The sequence below is a fragment of the Aethina tumida genome, chromosome 1 (assembly GCF_024364675.1).
Source record: "Aethina tumida isolate Nest 87 chromosome 1, icAetTumi1.1, whole genome shotgun sequence".
NCBI classification, from domain to species: domain Eukaryota; kingdom Metazoa; phylum Arthropoda; class Insecta; order Coleoptera; family Nitidulidae; genus Aethina; species Aethina tumida.
The window spans coordinates 2,216,402-2,233,876 of record NC_065435.1 but is presented as its reverse complement, the minus strand read 5'-3'; the positions used below and the strand labels follow the sequence as shown (position 1 = coordinate 2,233,876).

The following is a 17,475-nucleotide window of genomic DNA, read 5'->3' as shown; positions in this document are numbered from 1 at the left end:
GCACACTGTCAAGTACGATTCGACCGCCAACATTCAAATTTCAAATCGGATTTAACCGACTTTTCTTTTCTGCGCCTACGGTTGGACGTACAGGCGGAAAATGGTGTGGAACGGGGCGATTTTCCACGACATTACAAACATTCGGTTGTACTTTTTTTGTTGTGTACAATGGTACTTACGTTTCAACTCTGTTACGGTTTAAACGAGAACATGAATGCTACAGGTCGGTAAAAAAACCGTTATTCTTTCGCCGGCGATAAGTTTGTTTCTTAGATTTGAATATTTTTAATCAGTTTTTGGAAACTATTGATAGCAGAAGTTAGTGTTTAGATTTAGACATTTAGATTAAATGTCAACGATTATAGACATCAACAATCTAAAATTGACAATATATTAGATTAATTAATAAGTAGACAGTTAAAATTTTGAAATACAATTCCAGTGATTGCACATTTAAATGTTTAGTCATATTTTACAATAAACTTTATCAACCTTTTGTGTTGTTTTTTTTGTATTGTCAATATTGACATTTGCATAAACTCGTCTGTCAATATTAATAAACAATGAATTTTTAATCTTAAATTAATAATAAATATGACTAATTTATCTACGTTTCAAATTTCCGGTGATGTTTTTTACGTTTACAGATAATGATGTTTCATATCATTCAACCCTTTTTATAACATATACGTGACTTCCATCTAATATACATGTTTATTTACTTATTAAAACATTATATCTTATTGTCTGTATGCATGTTTGCATATTTACCGTCTAATAAGATGAAATTATAGACAAAACATGTTTCGATGTCTAATTTAAAAATGCACAAATTTGTACCTTTAACCATTAATTATAAAATTAATACAATTAATTTTGGACACAAAAGGAAAGTACACAATATAATTAAATAATATCTAATATAAGTATATTAAGTTGTTTCTTAAATACATCCAACAGCTGTTTATTTGACTTTTACTTCTACGTTGCCGGATTTCTTGTTTATTTCAATGTTTGTATAATATAAAATAGGTTTTTATTTGATTTTATAAATTTTTTTAAATTTAATTTTACAATTATGTTATTTATTAATGCATATTTCTACAGTTAACATATAGTTTATATTTTTTTGTTTGATTTTTACAAATTTTGTTGTTTAATTTTCGTCCATAAGATCGAAAATAAATTTGGCAACAGCGCTAGTGCATGTAAACGCTTTTGTTTAAGTTTGACATTTTTATTGTGTTGATTACAAATAACTTTCGTTTTTGTTTTGTTTTTTGTTTAATTAATTTATAACATATACAGTGGGGGACAGAGAAATGGCACCCATCACTATTTCATGTTATTTAGGAGATGTATCCCTCTAATTAAGTGCAATCAAAGTATTTTATATTTTATTTATAATAATCCTTTTTACAATTTTTCATTTTGTTTCTTAATTAAAATAATTTCTGCTTAAACTAAATATTAAACAAAATTAAAGAGAATTGTGGTACAGAAATAATACACATTTAAAAAATACTATTTATTGAATAATTTATACATAGTTTAAAAAAATTGTTAATATTTTGTTGGGTACCCTTTGTTCGTTATAAACGCCAGTAAACGACGAAGCATAAATTCAACAAGATGTGGGCAGCGCTCGTTTGAAATTCCACAACTTTTCATTGTAATTGTAATAATTACAATTCATTTAAATTTGATGGTTTGAATCAAGACTTCATGTCGTTCCATAAGTTTTTAATTGGATTTACATCTGGACTTTGACCAGAGAACTTCAAAATAATTTTTTTACCAATTTTGAACAACTTTGGATGCCTGCTTTTCTCATTATCATGCATAAAACTCCATGTAACTGGTATATTATCGTTGGAAAATGGTTCTATTATATCTATCATAATATCTCTGTACATAAAACAGTCCATGTTACCAATAATTTTTTGAAATGGTACTATACCATTCCAAGAAAAGGAATCCTAAACCATAACGTTTCCCCCACCGTGTTTCTGTAGCATATCTAGGGTCCAAACTTTTATTTGGAAGACTGATCATCACTCCAAAATACTCTTGGCTAAAACTTTAAAGGATAATTAGTATATTTTTATGTTTTAGTTTTCTTTGATACAAATGGTTTCTTCTCTGACTAGATTTCACATTTAACAACTTAACCTATCTCAGGTAAATGTTAATTAAAAAACAAAATAAAAAAATGCATTATAAAATAAAAATCCTGGGATAAAGAAGGTTCATTTTATATATTTTTTTATAATAAATGTTATTTCAGATTGCGGGAAGGATGATTTAGTGTACCTACTCAGTCCCAAATATCAGTCTTCATTTACAGTAATTTTCCTCGGTCTACCATTCCTAGGTCTTTCTGAAGTAGAACCTGTTTAATAAAATCGAATACAGAAGCTAGAAATAACACTCAGTACAACAATGAGTCTACCAGCCATCAGGAAGAGGAACTGTTAAACAATGCTAAAACTAAATTTTCTTAAACATTTGCAAAAATGATAATATTTATCATTAATCATTAAACACAGGTCGATGGGGCGATATTACTCGACATTACAAACATTCGCTTGTTCTTTTTTAATGTGCACAATCATACTTATATTTCACCTCTGATTTGGTTAAAACAGAAGCTTGCTGCTAGGAAAACCATTGTTATGTCATCAGCGATTTTATTTCATACTTTGGTTTCTATAATTTTAATCGCTTTGTTTTTAAATTATTGAGAGAGAACTAACTGATGTTTTTTTATACATAACGAAAAGCGTTTGATCCGTCTGACTCTTGAGAGAGACATCATACGCAACAGAGACAGTGCAAGTTTGCCATGTGGTGGGGGATATCTACTGTCTCTAATGTGCATGATGTTCCCTTTCGTACAGTATACGACCTATTAGGTTAGGAAAAAATAAATCCATTATTTTTTTGGTTGACGTTTGAATTGATCAATATCTCGTAAAATATCCATCAAACAATTTCAATTTATGCTCGTTGTCAAGGTAACATTTCGCATAATTTTTTTATGAAATTTGATATATATCCATTTCAGAAGGTTCTTGGTGTTAGATTTGTTATAAAAAATTTGCTAGTATGATTTCTTCAATATTCATAGTTCTCAAATGGGCCACACTGTATATTAAATGACAAAGATTGATTTGGTTAATTAAGACACAGATGATTTAAATTATGAGTTATGATGTTATATTATTTACATATTTAAATTTATAAAAAAAATTATACGATATAATTTTTCTGTATTGTCAATATTGACATTTGCGTAAACTGTCAATATTAGTAAACAATGAATCTTTAATCTTAAATAAATAATGATTGCAACTGAATCAGTGTTTCAAATATCCAGTGATATTTTTTGTATTTTAAGATAACCATTTTTCATAACAACATTCCTTTATAACAGTATCTTTTTAATAATATAACAAAAATAAGATTTATGATTGGATCATTTTTTGCATATTTACGATATATGATAAAATTAAAATATTACACAAATATTTGATAAAATATCAAACTTAAAAATACATAAATATTCATACTATAATACCTTATAATAATTAAATATGAAATGAATGCGAATTTTCAATTATTACTGAGTTTACATTAAAATCAAAAGTAAATAATATATTTTAAATTTACCTCCTTAATAAATCTGACAGCTGTTTAAATGACTTTTACTGCCATGTTGCCGCAATTCTCTTTTATTGCTGTACTGGGAATTTTACTGTTCTAAATTGTTCTTTTTATTTTAAATTACTTTTATATTTAATTTTACAATTACATTATGTACTGACACATATTCCTATAGTTAATAATTAGTATTTACTTTTATTAACTGCTTTCATAAAAAAATTCTTTTTCATTTTCATCCGTCAACCTGCAGATAAATTTGGCAGCAGGGTTGAAAGATGTAAAAGTTTTTATTTTATTGAGTTTGACGTTTTCTTGTGTTGATTACAAATAACTTTCGTTTTTGTTTTGCTTTTTAGTTTAATTAATTTATAACATACAGTTTTATTTATTTCAAACCTGGTTATGAAAATACATGACAATTTAAAGAAGAAACGAACAAATACTAAAAACAATGAACAATGACATTTGCTGGTACCATCCAAAATTAACAAGAGAAGAGGCTGAGGAACTGTTAAAAAATGGTAAAACTGTAACCCGTAAGTGCTGTAGATTAAATTTTCTCAAACATTTATTTGTAGAAGGAGCAGAAAATGGTGTGTTCATTGTACGCAACAGCAATAGCTCCATTGGAGATTATGTCCTTTCTGTTTACTACAACGATGATGTAACTCATTTCCAAATTCGAAAACATACAGAAGACGCATTCTTTTCTATAGGTAAAAAGTGCCAATTTACTTGTGAATACATGTGATAAATTGTTGTTGTTGTAGCCGAAACGAAGAAATTTCATGGTCTAGAAGTGTTAATAGAGCATTACTCACAACCTAACAACGGACTGCCCGATAATTTGGTTCTAAAGAACTTTATTAAAGGCGAACTGCCACCGGACGATGTGAGAAGACTGGGCCATACCAGACTGTTGCACAGAGCAGTCAGCCAATGCAATTTAAAAGTGGTCTTAGAGCTACTAAAGGCGGGACACAAACACGAAAACAAAAATCAGCACGGACAAACGGCCGTACATATTGCGGCAATCATAGGACAAAATGATGTATTAAACGCGCTCATACAGTTTGGGGCTAGTGTCAATCTCAGAGACACATCAGGACAAACTCCTTTACATGTAAGTTATGTTTATTGGTGCAACGAATGTTTTACATAGTTAATTTTGTTATAGTACGCTTGTCAAAATGGTTTTCCTGCCACCGTCCGCATTTTGGTGATGAATGGGGCCAACATCCAAGCAAGAAACATGGAAAACGATTCTGTGCCACTGCATGATGCAGCCAGTCGTGGTCACAAGGATGTTGTCAGGGAACTGTTAAGTTTGAACGCGCCAGCCAGGCCTAGGAATAAAGATAAGCTGACGCCAGCACAATTGGCCAGGATCAATGGTTATGATGACTGTGCTGAGATGTTAGGTAAGTCTGTGTTGTTGTTTTGATATGATTCATTTGTCAAATATTGTTAAAATTGTTTTTATTATATTTAGCTTATTCTGTAACATTAAATAACAATACATAATTATCTAATCACTTGGAAATTCCGTGTTGTGATAAAATAAATAAATGACAGTGTCGTACTTATTTTGGTTAACGAAATTTCCCACTATTAGTTTCATTCAGTAATCATATTTGATTAATTGATCATTAAGGTAACCACTGAAACGTCATAATTATAGCAACTTCTTAAAATATATTAGAAATGTGAGCTGTACCTGTAAGGTTTATTGCTTTTTCTGTTATTATTGTGTCTATTATAAGACTGGTCAATCTAGTTTATTCTTTAAAAACTTATCTACAAAAAGGATATTATACAACAAATTAAATAACATAGATTTAATTATTAAAAATTTATTTCAAAATTAAAGTTGCTGTATTTATGTCCAGTTCAATTAAAAAAAAAATATATCTAATATTTTATATAACAATAATAAATTAATATTATTTTAACAGTTCACACGAAATAAGAGTTATGGGTAATACATTTAACATATTAAAAAGTTTATATGATAATGACCACCACTTATATGAGTAAATTTTTGTTCAAGTCTATTCTTAAGGTGTTTTTCATTAGATTAGTTTCTCCTAAAGAAAATACAGCCCCTTAAATTTAAATTAATTTTTTTTTTCATATATTTGTGTTTAAATTTGGCATGTTTTATCCTAAAATAAATACCTACTCATTCAATATAATAAACTTTTTCCATAATCATACAGTAGTGTAAATTATGAAGGTTCTCCTCATTTTAAATTCCCTATTTTCTACCCCACTTGTTCTTTGTACAGTTTAGAAGAAAAAAGGAACTACTAGCAATAAATAAAATCAATTATTTAAATTTTCTTGTACTCTGTATGCTAGCTAAGGTGTATATGTATACACACACATGTACATACACTTTTACCAAATTCACGTTATTTGTTTTAAGTTGTGTACAATTTTATTTAAAAATCTATTATTAAATAACTAATCAAATTTATTTTTTAGAGAATTACAGAGCTCCCACGCCGAAAACAGATAGACACAAATGGTATCATGGTACCTTGAACCGTACCGAAGCTGAAAACTTGATAAGAAAACATTGTAATCAGACAGGAACCTATTTAATTAGATTTAGTGAACGAAACAAAGAAAAAGTTTTAACATTGTTGTATGAAAAAGTTTTATACAATTTTATAATTAGAAGTGAGGTATAAATCTATACGTTTATAAGGAGTAACGTAGTAAAATTTGTCTTTGGTTTTTTTAGAAAGGCTATTTATTTATTGACGATGGACCATATTTAGATTCTCTGGAACACATAGTTGAATATTACAGTATGATTTCAGATGGTTTGCCAACGGTTTTATTGAATCCTGTGCCACCAAAACCAAAGCCACCAGTTCCAGTAAGATTTAATTAATGCTTAACCGAATGTGAATTTAATTTATACTCTTATTTAAGTTTGACACCATGCCAAGACCAAAAAAGACTAAGGCCAAGCCCTCATTAGAAAGTACAAACACAACCCCCACTAGTCAACTGTCAGATATCGAATTTAAAAGTAACTTTAGAATCCTCAGCCTGGACAACATTAACAACAACAACGAAAGCGAGGATTACATACCGCTGGACAGGTTAACGAAAGGCAAGATCATCGGTGGCGGCGAGTTCGGGTCGGTCTACGAAGGTACTTACATCGACAAAAAAGGCGAGATGATGAAGGTGGCGATCAAAACGCTGCACGATGACATGGTGACGATGGAGGACGCGTTCCTGCAGGAGGCCAAGGTGATGATGAATCTCCACCATCCGAACATCGTGCGTTTTATCGGCCTGTCGTCGGGGCCGCCGCTGCAAATGGTCCAAGAACTGGTCGAGCTCGGTTCGATACAGACGTACATGGAGACGCACCGCGACAAAATCAGACCGAACTACGAGTTCAAGATATGGGCGGCGCAAATCGCCGAGGGCATGAACTACTTGGAGGGCGAGAAGTTCGTGCACAGGGACCTGGCGGCCAGGAACATCCTGCTCGCCACCCCCACGCAGATCAAGATCAGCGACTTCGGACTCTCCAGGGCCATCGGCAGCGAACAGTACTATAGGTGGGTACTGATGGGTCATTGAGGGGTTCACCTTCACTGTAACTTGTTTGTTTCAGGGCGTCAACTGGTGGGAAGTGGCCGTTAAAATGGTATGCTCCCGAATCCTACAACTATGGTCAGTTTTCCCACAAGAGCGACGTCTGGAGCTTCGGTGTAACGATTTGGGAGATGTTCGCCTTCGGAGAGGCACCTTGGGGCGATATGAAGGGGGCTGATGTAAGTATTTCAATTTGTTTATTGATTAATATTAAAAATTTTCGGTTTTAGGCGATATTATTAATTGATGCTGGACAGAGATTAAAGCAACCAGAAGCTTGCCCAGACCATATTTATGATATCATGTTGAAATGTTGGGACAGTGATCCGAATAAGCGACCCACTTTTTCTGAACTCGTCGAATTTTTTACTACTGAACCTGACTATATGAATATCATGAACATCAGGGAATTAATAAAATAAACAGGGAATGTTGAATTTCAAATTGTTATATTTTCATGCCATTTTTTATTGTACATACATATTATATTTTATATATTTTATATTCTAATATACGTATTGTTATTGTAAACTGTTATGAATGAAACTCGAATGTTGATATCATCACATAAACAAAGATTTTTAAATATGTTAAAGAAAATTACTAGGTATATGTTAAATCAAAAGTCAGTGCAATAATTAATACATACCTACAAACATATTTTATCCATTCCGAAATGTAAAATATATACATTTTTAGAAATATTGTGTTTTATTGCTATAACATTACAAAAATATTTTAAGAAATTGATTGTCATATATGAGAATAACCAAAGTAGAAAAATGTAATTTTATAAATGCTTCACGCACTTTTCAATACAGAAATTTCTCATATTTGAATTCAATTGATCCTGAAGAGTCGACAGGTGTTAATATAACTAACATACGGAACGAAGAGTTTGATCCATCTGAATCTTGAAAGAGGCATTATGTACAATAAGGACAGTAAGTCTCCCACTATGAGACAAACATTGTGTCAAACTGAAATAAGGGCAAACATTATTTTCACATAAAATTAAGTATTAATTAAATTTTCTAAACCACCTGAAATCATACTGTAATATGATATGGTCCAGCATCAATAAATAAATTGTTTTTCCAATAAAAACAAAGACAAATTTTACTACATTACATCTTATAAACATACAGATTTATACATTACTTCTAAACTCACTTCCTTGTTATATTCATTTCCTAAATGTCATTAAATAGGTAGATTAGATATTAAAGATAATAAAATACAATACGGCCAGGCATTAACTCATCTATTAAACTAAAAATGAGTAAAGTTAAAATCTATTGATACTGTAAACTTTTCTCAGATTAAGGTAAATGGGCTTAGGGATCAACTGGTGTTACAATATATAACACATCAATATTTATCACAGAATCAATCAAATGTATTGTTTGAAACATTCATTTTAAGAAATTGATTGTAATATATAACTTTAACACATCAGAAGTGTATCAAATCCAAAAAATGTGACCTTACACATACTTGAATCACATATTTTCGGTTCATGATAAAATTAACACTTGCTCAGACAGATCCTGAAGGGTAAACAGACGTTAACAGACGTTAACTTATATACAGATAAGTATTTGTCATTTTAAAAAAAATAGTTGCAATATATGAGATATGAAGTTGAAGAAGGCAAAATCTAAAAATGTAATCTTTCATGCTTTGTTAGTACAGAACCAGCTTAACACTTAGTCATCTATTGAAATACAAAAAGAATAAAGTTAATAAAATTTATTGTTTTTTATTATTATAAATATACTGATTATGAAGGATCATCTGCTGTTACAATGAAGAACAACAAAGCCAAAACTGTAATCTAACACATACTTCAATCACATGTTTCACAGAGCCAACAGGTGTTACCATAAGTAACGCACACAAATAAGTTATCACGTTATTTGTCATCAAATGCTTCAATTAAAACACACTTATAACTAAATTTAGAGATCACATTGTTACTACGCTTCGTAACTCTGATATTCGTTTTTCCTAGTTTGCAAAGGAGTTGAATTACCAATATCCCAAGCGGATTGAACAAGGTCTTCGGTCCAGTTATCGTCTTCCTCATCCCTTGGTCGTCTGATGACACTCAAGCTTCTGGAGAATCCTCTTCTGATAGACGGGAAACTCCTTCGCGTTCTCATTGGTAACGTGTCCATTTCGTACAGTTTATCCAAGTTTGGTCCATCTGGGAAACAATAAGGCATACAAATGCACGTAAACACGACTCCCACTAAAATGCCAAACGCAAATACTGTTGCCATGATGGCAATTGGTTGCAGTTCTATTGTTGCCATTACTATGTCTTCTTGTTGTGGGTTTTTTGTGTTGTTGTTGCATTCTATAATTTGTACGGTGTTATTTTTCTCTGGTTCCTCGAATATCCATTTGTTTTTTTCTAGGCTTTTGTCGACGACTATTCTCTCGAACATTTGTTTCCTTCCTGTTTTCTTAACACAAACTGGACCAATAAATGATATATCACGTTCGTTTGCGTATTCTGTTAGGGACTTAAGCTGCTCTGAACCACATTCAATCGGATTATTTTCTAAATGTAGAACGTTTAAATTCTTAATCGGTTCGATTAGTGATAAAGGAAAATAATTAATAACGTTTTTTGACAAGTCTAAACTAGTGAGATTGTCCAGTTGGCTAAATAGGTTGGGATGTATTTTATTTATATTGCAGTTACTCAAATCCAAGTGCTAAAAAATAATTGTGTATTAGCTAGACGAGATGACTAACATAAGAATTGTTTACTTGTAATGATTTGGAGACGAAACCGGGATCAATTGCGTCTAACTGATTCCCCTCCAAATAAAGGTATTTCAGATTAGGCATATACTCAAACCACATGGGCAAAATAATCCCTATGGCACAGTAAGACATGTCCAGTTCTTTTAATTTGGTCATCCCATTAAACGCGTCCAAGTTGATGCCATGGCCCAATTTATTGTGGGATATGTTGAAAGATTTTAAATTGGTTAAATGTAACAACTGCAATTAATTTATGAAATATAAATATTAAAAAATAACCACATACACCACTTACTTGAAAAACAGACGCTTCCAATGTACTAATTTGATTGTATGAAACATCTAGTATGTCAACGATAGGATTCATGTTGATGTGTAAACTGGCGAAATTTCTGTTGACACATGTTGCTCTTTTAAAATTTTCCACTAAATCACATTCACAACCAACGGGACAATCAATTTCAATCTTTGCTCCTTTTATGTTGTATAACAGGAGGAAGGTGATGAAAAACATCACCTTCATTTTGAAAATATTATATACTTAATAATACACAATGTGCAATGAATTATTGTATCTGTTTGTATCTAATCTATCAGAGATGATAAGGTACATTAAACAATTAAATGAATCACCTGGTAAATAATAAAATGATATGATACGTGGGAAAATCTGTATAAAAATTGTTACTTTATAAATAAGTTCATTTGATGTTAGTTAATTAAAAAAAAATAAGTAAAGTAATAGTATAATAAATAAAAATGAATGATATTTTAGCTTAAATTAAAAAAAATGACTACATATTGAATTAAGTAAATCAATTAGTTGTATGTTATGGCTGATTTTGTTGGGTGATTACCAATAAATACTCGTATTCCTAATAAGATTAAATGCTAGAAATTATCAATAACTTGTGATAATAAGATAAAAATGTACCAAGAATATTCGTAATATTAATATCATCTAGTGGTGTTATAAATATTAGGTCAAAGGTACAAAAATAAATAATCTATAATAAATTATACAAATTGTACATTAATTATTAATATTGGAAATAGGAAATACAAGGTGTTTCTAGGTGACACTAGATATACAGATCTAAAAGCATTTGAATCGACAGAATCTTGAGAGAGACATTATGCATGAGAGAGACATCTCCATGGCATAATTGAACCACCACCATGTTTCACTGTAGGTATAACAAATTTTTTGTGTAGTTTTGTCTTTGTAAAATGTTTAACATAAGCAAAACCATAATTTTATTATGAAATAAATTTAGATTCGTCACTAAAAACTAATCGTTTTCACTGTCCAGTGAATGTGGTCTTAAACAAATCAATATTGGACTTTCAAATAATAAATAATTGATTTAAATTCATAGAGGGCAATGAAAGACTGTAAAGTAAAAAGTTACTATAATTTTGTCCTACGTACGCAATTTTTTAAAGAATAAAATTTGATTGACCAGTTACATAGCAGACAACAATAACAGAAAAACAATATAGTGCAGCTCAACATTTAATATAATTTAATAAGTTGCTATAATTATGGCGACTACTGTACATTAAAATTAAATTGAATAATGATTTAATAAGATTAAATTCTATAATTATTGATTAAAGAAATAAAAAAATAATAGGTCTAAGTTTTTATTTTGGAATTAATAACGGTTACAAAAAAACTAAATACAGAAGTTGGATTAAAGTATTATAAACGAAAAATGTAGGGTGTTAAAAATGATCGGATTTGTAGAAGTTTAATATTTGTAGTTCTTTTAGTTGGTGGTTCAAAGTTGGCCAGAAATCGGCTTTTAGAATTGCACAAGTTGCAATATTGAATTGAAATAAAACGGCACATTGGTAGAATAAAGTTTTTAATTTATTGTGAGTTGCCTAAAACACTTATTTATACATATTATTGTTCTTATTAACTCTAACAATGAGTGTAACGTACTATCACAAAGTTTCTGTAAAAGTTAAGTAAATATTCACAATTTTTAACGGATAATTGGTCAAATATCAACCTCGAAAAGCAAACACTTTTTATTCATGCAGAGAAGGTTTCATCAACATTTAAATATGTATACAAGAAAAGTTTAAATATTTTAAATAGTCTAATTATAAATATATACAAATTTATTTCAAAATTATCGCACATTAAATATTAATTAATTAATTAATTTCGATAGGTAGTAACATGAAAGTAATATTTCATGTAGATATCAGTAAATAGATAGTGCCATTTGGCACAAGAAACGTTTCGAAGTAACATTTATTACAAAGTTAATACTATTTAAAATCGATTAACTCTATTAATCATTTTTATTGTGTGCTCAACACATAAATTCCTGCGAAAACATGTAATCGCCCCAATGAAAATTTCTCCATCGTCCCGAAATCTAAGTGTTCAGGACACAATCGAGACTATACATCACATTTAAAAAAATAACGTTTGTCATGATTATCTAAGACGAGGTTAGTCTATGAACAAAACAAAAACTCGTGAGAACTTACTTATTAGAGCCTAGTTCGGCGGTGTTACAAAGATACAGTATTCAATTAAACCAGCTACATAAATCATGGTCGTAGCTAATTTGTACCTCTGACTCTGTCGTTTGACACCATTTAATGCTGCGCAAACAAAACGATTACAAATGTTTCTTCCTTCGTTTAAACCACTTGTTTCAGCCCGAGTCTCGAGGCTCTTGATTTTTTCAGTAGGGTTGTCGATCTTTATTTTCCTGTGAAATCTGTTGGGAAGAAAAAAACGAAAAAAATTCCGGGGGTCTTGAAAGTTCGGCAACCCTAGTCGTTAGTACCTCGGGTAAAAATTTTTTCGTGTTTCCTTCTCCCCTTTTACGTCGTGCGTGCTTTCGCCTGTGTCCCCTTGATACAAATAATAAATATGAGACTGTGACGTACAATGATTGACTGTTACAGTTTTTTCTTGTGTTTTATATTAGATAAGGCATAAATATTCGTGAACGTGTCAGTTATAAGGATGCAAAGCCCGCCTTTCCTACAACTTCAATAATAAATAGTTATATTTTCACGTTCTGCTGCCGTAAAATTATTTATGTCCGGATAATGCAGCAACCGGATTATTTCGGCTGAAATCAATGGAGAACCCGGGGATTAGCACAAAACGATGTCGTCGATATCTCGTGCGTTATTAACACTATGCACTGATTTCTCCGTCACTACGTTTACAATTAATGCGAGGCTAAATAAACAATTGACTTAATCTGAGTGGTACAAGTAGTTGCCTATTATTAAATTTCGTGAAATTTATTAATTTAAATCAACCATTTATGTAACCTCGTATCGTTTATTAAGGTTTACCTCCATACGATTTTTGCTACTCTTTAATTTACAATTTACAAGACTTTATTGTCAACAATCATGTAAGTGGTATTTTAATCAACTCGTTTTTTTTTACTTCATACGAATGTGTCGATATGTGCACTTAAAAATTAATACAAAAACATCTGAGCAAATTATCTAAGACCAAAGATTAAATTTATACGTTTAGTAAACGTATACAGAGTGTCTACTTTAGGAGAGTTACTTTGATGTCTTTATTGTTGAGCTGTTGATGATAACTAAACTTCCCTAATGTGATTTGTCGTCCTTTTGATGGGTTATCTACCTATTAAATCAAATTTCAGATAGATAGAACTTTGCCCTTCCTAAACGTGTCACTTGTATTTTGGGCAAAACTATTGTCGTAAACTAATTTTATACATTTTGTTCCCACTTGTTACCCCCTTCTTGAAACTTGTTTTTTTGTAATGCACGCATGTGCATTTGTGTATACACGTTAGCAATGCCATCTTTTAGACAGTAGCCACATTCAAGTAGGTAACATAAGTTCCACATTTTATATTGATCCAAATTTGTTTATATGTTTTTATTTCTATTGTTTGTTGAAGTTTCTAAATGTGTATCAATTAAGTCCTGGCCCAAATTAATAGTTAAATTTACAACATCGATCAACTAATGGCATATCCACACATACATATTTGGGTTTTGAATAGGATAATTAAATCAAAATTAGTTTAGTAATAGACATGCCATCCAATAGCTATCCATTTTATTTCTAGACACATTCCTATTATCCAGGTTATGTTAAATTGTCACTGACAGTAAATTTAAATCTCGTGAAACTTACGTCCAGCTATTTTTAAAAATGCATCAATTACAGTTACCGTTGCGATTCTCCTGTTTCACTTAAAAGCACCTTTAAAATGATTCACCTAACATTTATCATTTCTAAAAATATGAAAATTACTTGAATTATTTACACCAGAATAATTAATATCTTTTGTCACTGAATATTTACAGTAAAACTTCAATTATGATATTCAATTTTCAATAAATAAATAGTTTAATTAGTGTAGATTATATACCAAATAAATATTTTTACTGTTTATCATTTGTATTGAAGACTGTTTCATCTCAAAATGAAGTATTTTGTATTATTAATGGTATACAATTTTTTCATGTTTTGTTCAATTGATGCCTTGTACTGAATCTTATTATTTAATTGTACCCGAATATCTTATGCATTGTATTTTGTTAATTAATGCACGCATGTGCATAGTTGCATATTTGTGCCATCTTTTAGACAGTAGCTGCACTCATACAGGTAATATAAGTTCCATATTTTTGTTTATTTGTTTTAAATTATTATTATTTTTTATTCTACCCGTATGTTAACGCTCCCATATGTCAATTAATTAAATCCAGACTAAGACTAACAGTTAAATTTGATAAATCGATTAAGTAATGGTGTATTCACACAAGAAGTGTATAATTAATTTAAAATTAATTTAGTATTAGTATAGGCATGTCATTCAATAGGCATATATTTTATCCCTAAACACATTTTTTGTATTATCATTCTGTTTTACTGAAAATCACTTTTAGAATGATACATCTAATATTTATTCTTTCCAAAAATATGAAAATTGCCTGACTTATTTACACCAGAATCTTTTGTTATTCAATACTTGTACTCACATTTCAATTGTGATATATAATTTTTATAAAAGAAATAGTTGAATTATTGAAAAAAATATTTTTACTGTTAATCATTTATATTGAAGTCAATTCTTTTTAATATGACGTAGAGAAAAGTAAGTTCTTTGTATTTTAATTCATGCGCATGTGCATATGTGTATACACGTTCTTACTGCCATCTGTTAGACAGTAGCCACATTCAAGTAGATAAGAATTTTTGTTGGTTTTAATAAATATGCGTCATATAAAAACAAAATTAATGAATTATCAGAATCATATGGTTGTCAACAATATAACCAATAACAATTTCAAAATTGTTGGGTTTAACAAGTTTATAACTCATTAAAAACACAAGAAACCACTTTCTGGAAGTTTGGTTATCAATAGCTCAATAGCAAAAACATCGTAAAGTCTCTTATAATATACGCTCTGTATATTTAACCTTTGCTATGACGTTGAAACTTCCGACAGACCTTAAATATTGCTAATTCACGTGAGTTCGAACGCATGTATGTATATACAAAAAGCAATCTAACTAAAGTTTGAACGCAATTCGCCTAAATTTTCATTTCTCAAACGGCTACTGGTGATTTATTTTCCTTTTTAAATACTTTAGCACAAAAATAAGTATTTAAATATATTTCTAATTTAAATGGCCCCGAATTTAGCCAGATTAGCTTATTTATTATATATGTATACATACACATGATTTATAGTTTAATAAATGTTAACAGTTTTATTTATTATACATGTTCTCATCGACAAAGTTTATCAACAAGAATAGGGACTTTATTAGAACGAAGAACACACATATATAAAAACCAGTCGTACAAAATTTAAAAGCCCTATTTCTTACTTGAAAGCCTGGCGTAAATCATACTTTCAGTAAATTGGAGTATCATATCATAAGTGCAAGAAACAGCAGAGGAGGGACATTTAGAACAAAAAAAAAAACTTTGAGAATAATAGCTTGTCACTACCATAAGTGTTTGAGACAAATATCTTTGTTTGTACTATAATAATGTATAAACAAACTTTAACTATCAGTGGAGTATTTATTACTGGGGTTTTAGAGGTAAGTATGGGGTAGTTTTTAAATATTATGATATGCTTTTGTCAACGACTTATTTAAAAACCACCCCACAATTCTACGTTACTGCTGACCCCACACGGGGAGTCCTAAAATGATCACAGATAACTTTGACATCAAATTTAAACAAAAAATCAAGTGGTGCACGTGACCGACGATCAACAAAGACGCGGGAATATTTTTGGATCATGTACTCTGTAATTTTGCAAGCAATAAAAGTTCCGACCCTGACAAATGGGGCGAATTCTTAAAACGTTGCCGGGACAAGAATATGAAGCGAATTCTTCTGTACGCGAGCTGGGGTGGGATTATTATGTTGCGCTATTCCTCCAACTCACTTTGGAGATTATTTGCCGTGTTAACTTTAATGCCTCCGCGAAGTTTTCTTTAATTAAATATACATACGGTGCAACCTTTTGGTTGTTTACTTGAAACAATGACAAATGTTGTCTTCCAGGCTCTAATGGAGTGTTTTAGGGTTTGATGATGTTTAAACACATAACATAAATTATGCTGGCCCAATAAATTAACGCACCACAAGAATCATTATTAGTTTTTTCTGAAAATGAGGAATGCATTTTTACTTTATCCTAAAGAATACATTATTATTTAATTAAAAAAAGGAAAATTAATGAAACTTAATTTTTATATGATATGACGTAGAGAAAAGTAAGTTATTTGTATTTTAATTCATGCGCATGTCCATATGTGTATACACGTTCTTACTGCCATCTTTTAGACAGTAGCCACATTTAAGTAGATGAAACTGATAATTTAGTACTAACGGAACAACGATGGTTTAAACTTGTTTACTAGTATTGGTTTATTCGACATAAGTATAAAAATAAATTGATAGAATTTTTTATTTTAAATTTAATAGGTTGATTAATTTTCTGGACCAGTATGTTTAGACAAATTCTTCAATTAATTAGTAGTACTGACTGAAATATCTTTAATTGTGTCGCCTGGTTTTTATATTTTGTTTCCGTTTTTATTTATAGAAAATATAGATTATATCTTGCGCATTAGTAAAAATCTATCATGTAATCATAATTTGAAATAACGATTAGGAAAGTATATACAAAACAACTACAACCTACATGCACTAAAAATAAATACAATGGCAGATAAAAATAAAGCAACGATTCAAATAAATTTTAATCCTATTGTTTGTCATCGATTTCCTAATGTTGCCTTATTTTTACACGCCAAACAATACCCATTATTAAGATAAGACTAGTTACATTGTGGACATTCAATTAGTTAGTTCGGAGATCATTTGGTTGTTCTGCAGGTTT

The 17,475-nt window shown here is 30.3% G+C and overlaps 2 protein-coding genes across 2 annotated transcripts; one reads left to right on the top strand and one right to left on the bottom strand.

The window, feature by feature from the left end:
- Window positions 1-3,961: 3,961 nt before the first annotated feature.
- Window positions 3,962-7,992, top strand: LOC109601140 (tyrosine-protein kinase Shark). The gene is made up of 9 exons (XM_020017366.2): window positions 3,962-4,187; window positions 4,245-4,382; window positions 4,437-4,789; window positions 4,844-5,087; window positions 6,154-6,356; window positions 6,416-6,553; window positions 6,610-7,253; window positions 7,310-7,469; window positions 7,521-7,992. The coding sequence occupies exons 1-9, from the start codon at window positions 4,118-4,120 to the stop codon at window positions 7,710-7,712; spliced, it is 2,142 nt and encodes a 713-aa protein (XP_019872925.1). The 5' UTR covers window positions 3,962-4,117; the 3' UTR covers window positions 7,713-7,992.
- A 1,035-nt stretch (window positions 7,993-9,027) lies between these two features.
- On the bottom strand, window positions 9,028-10,574 carry LOC109601094 (leucine-rich repeat transmembrane protein FLRT3-like). The gene is made up of 3 exons (XM_020017318.2): window positions 10,364-10,574; window positions 10,072-10,308; window positions 9,028-10,016 (listed from the first exon to the last, which is right to left on the bottom strand). The coding sequence occupies exons 1-3, from the start codon at window positions 10,433-10,435 to the stop codon at window positions 9,270-9,272; spliced, it is 1,056 nt and encodes a 351-aa protein (XP_019872877.2). The 5' UTR covers window positions 10,436-10,574; the 3' UTR covers window positions 9,028-9,269.
- Between the last annotated feature and the right edge of the window lie 6,901 nt (window positions 10,575-17,475).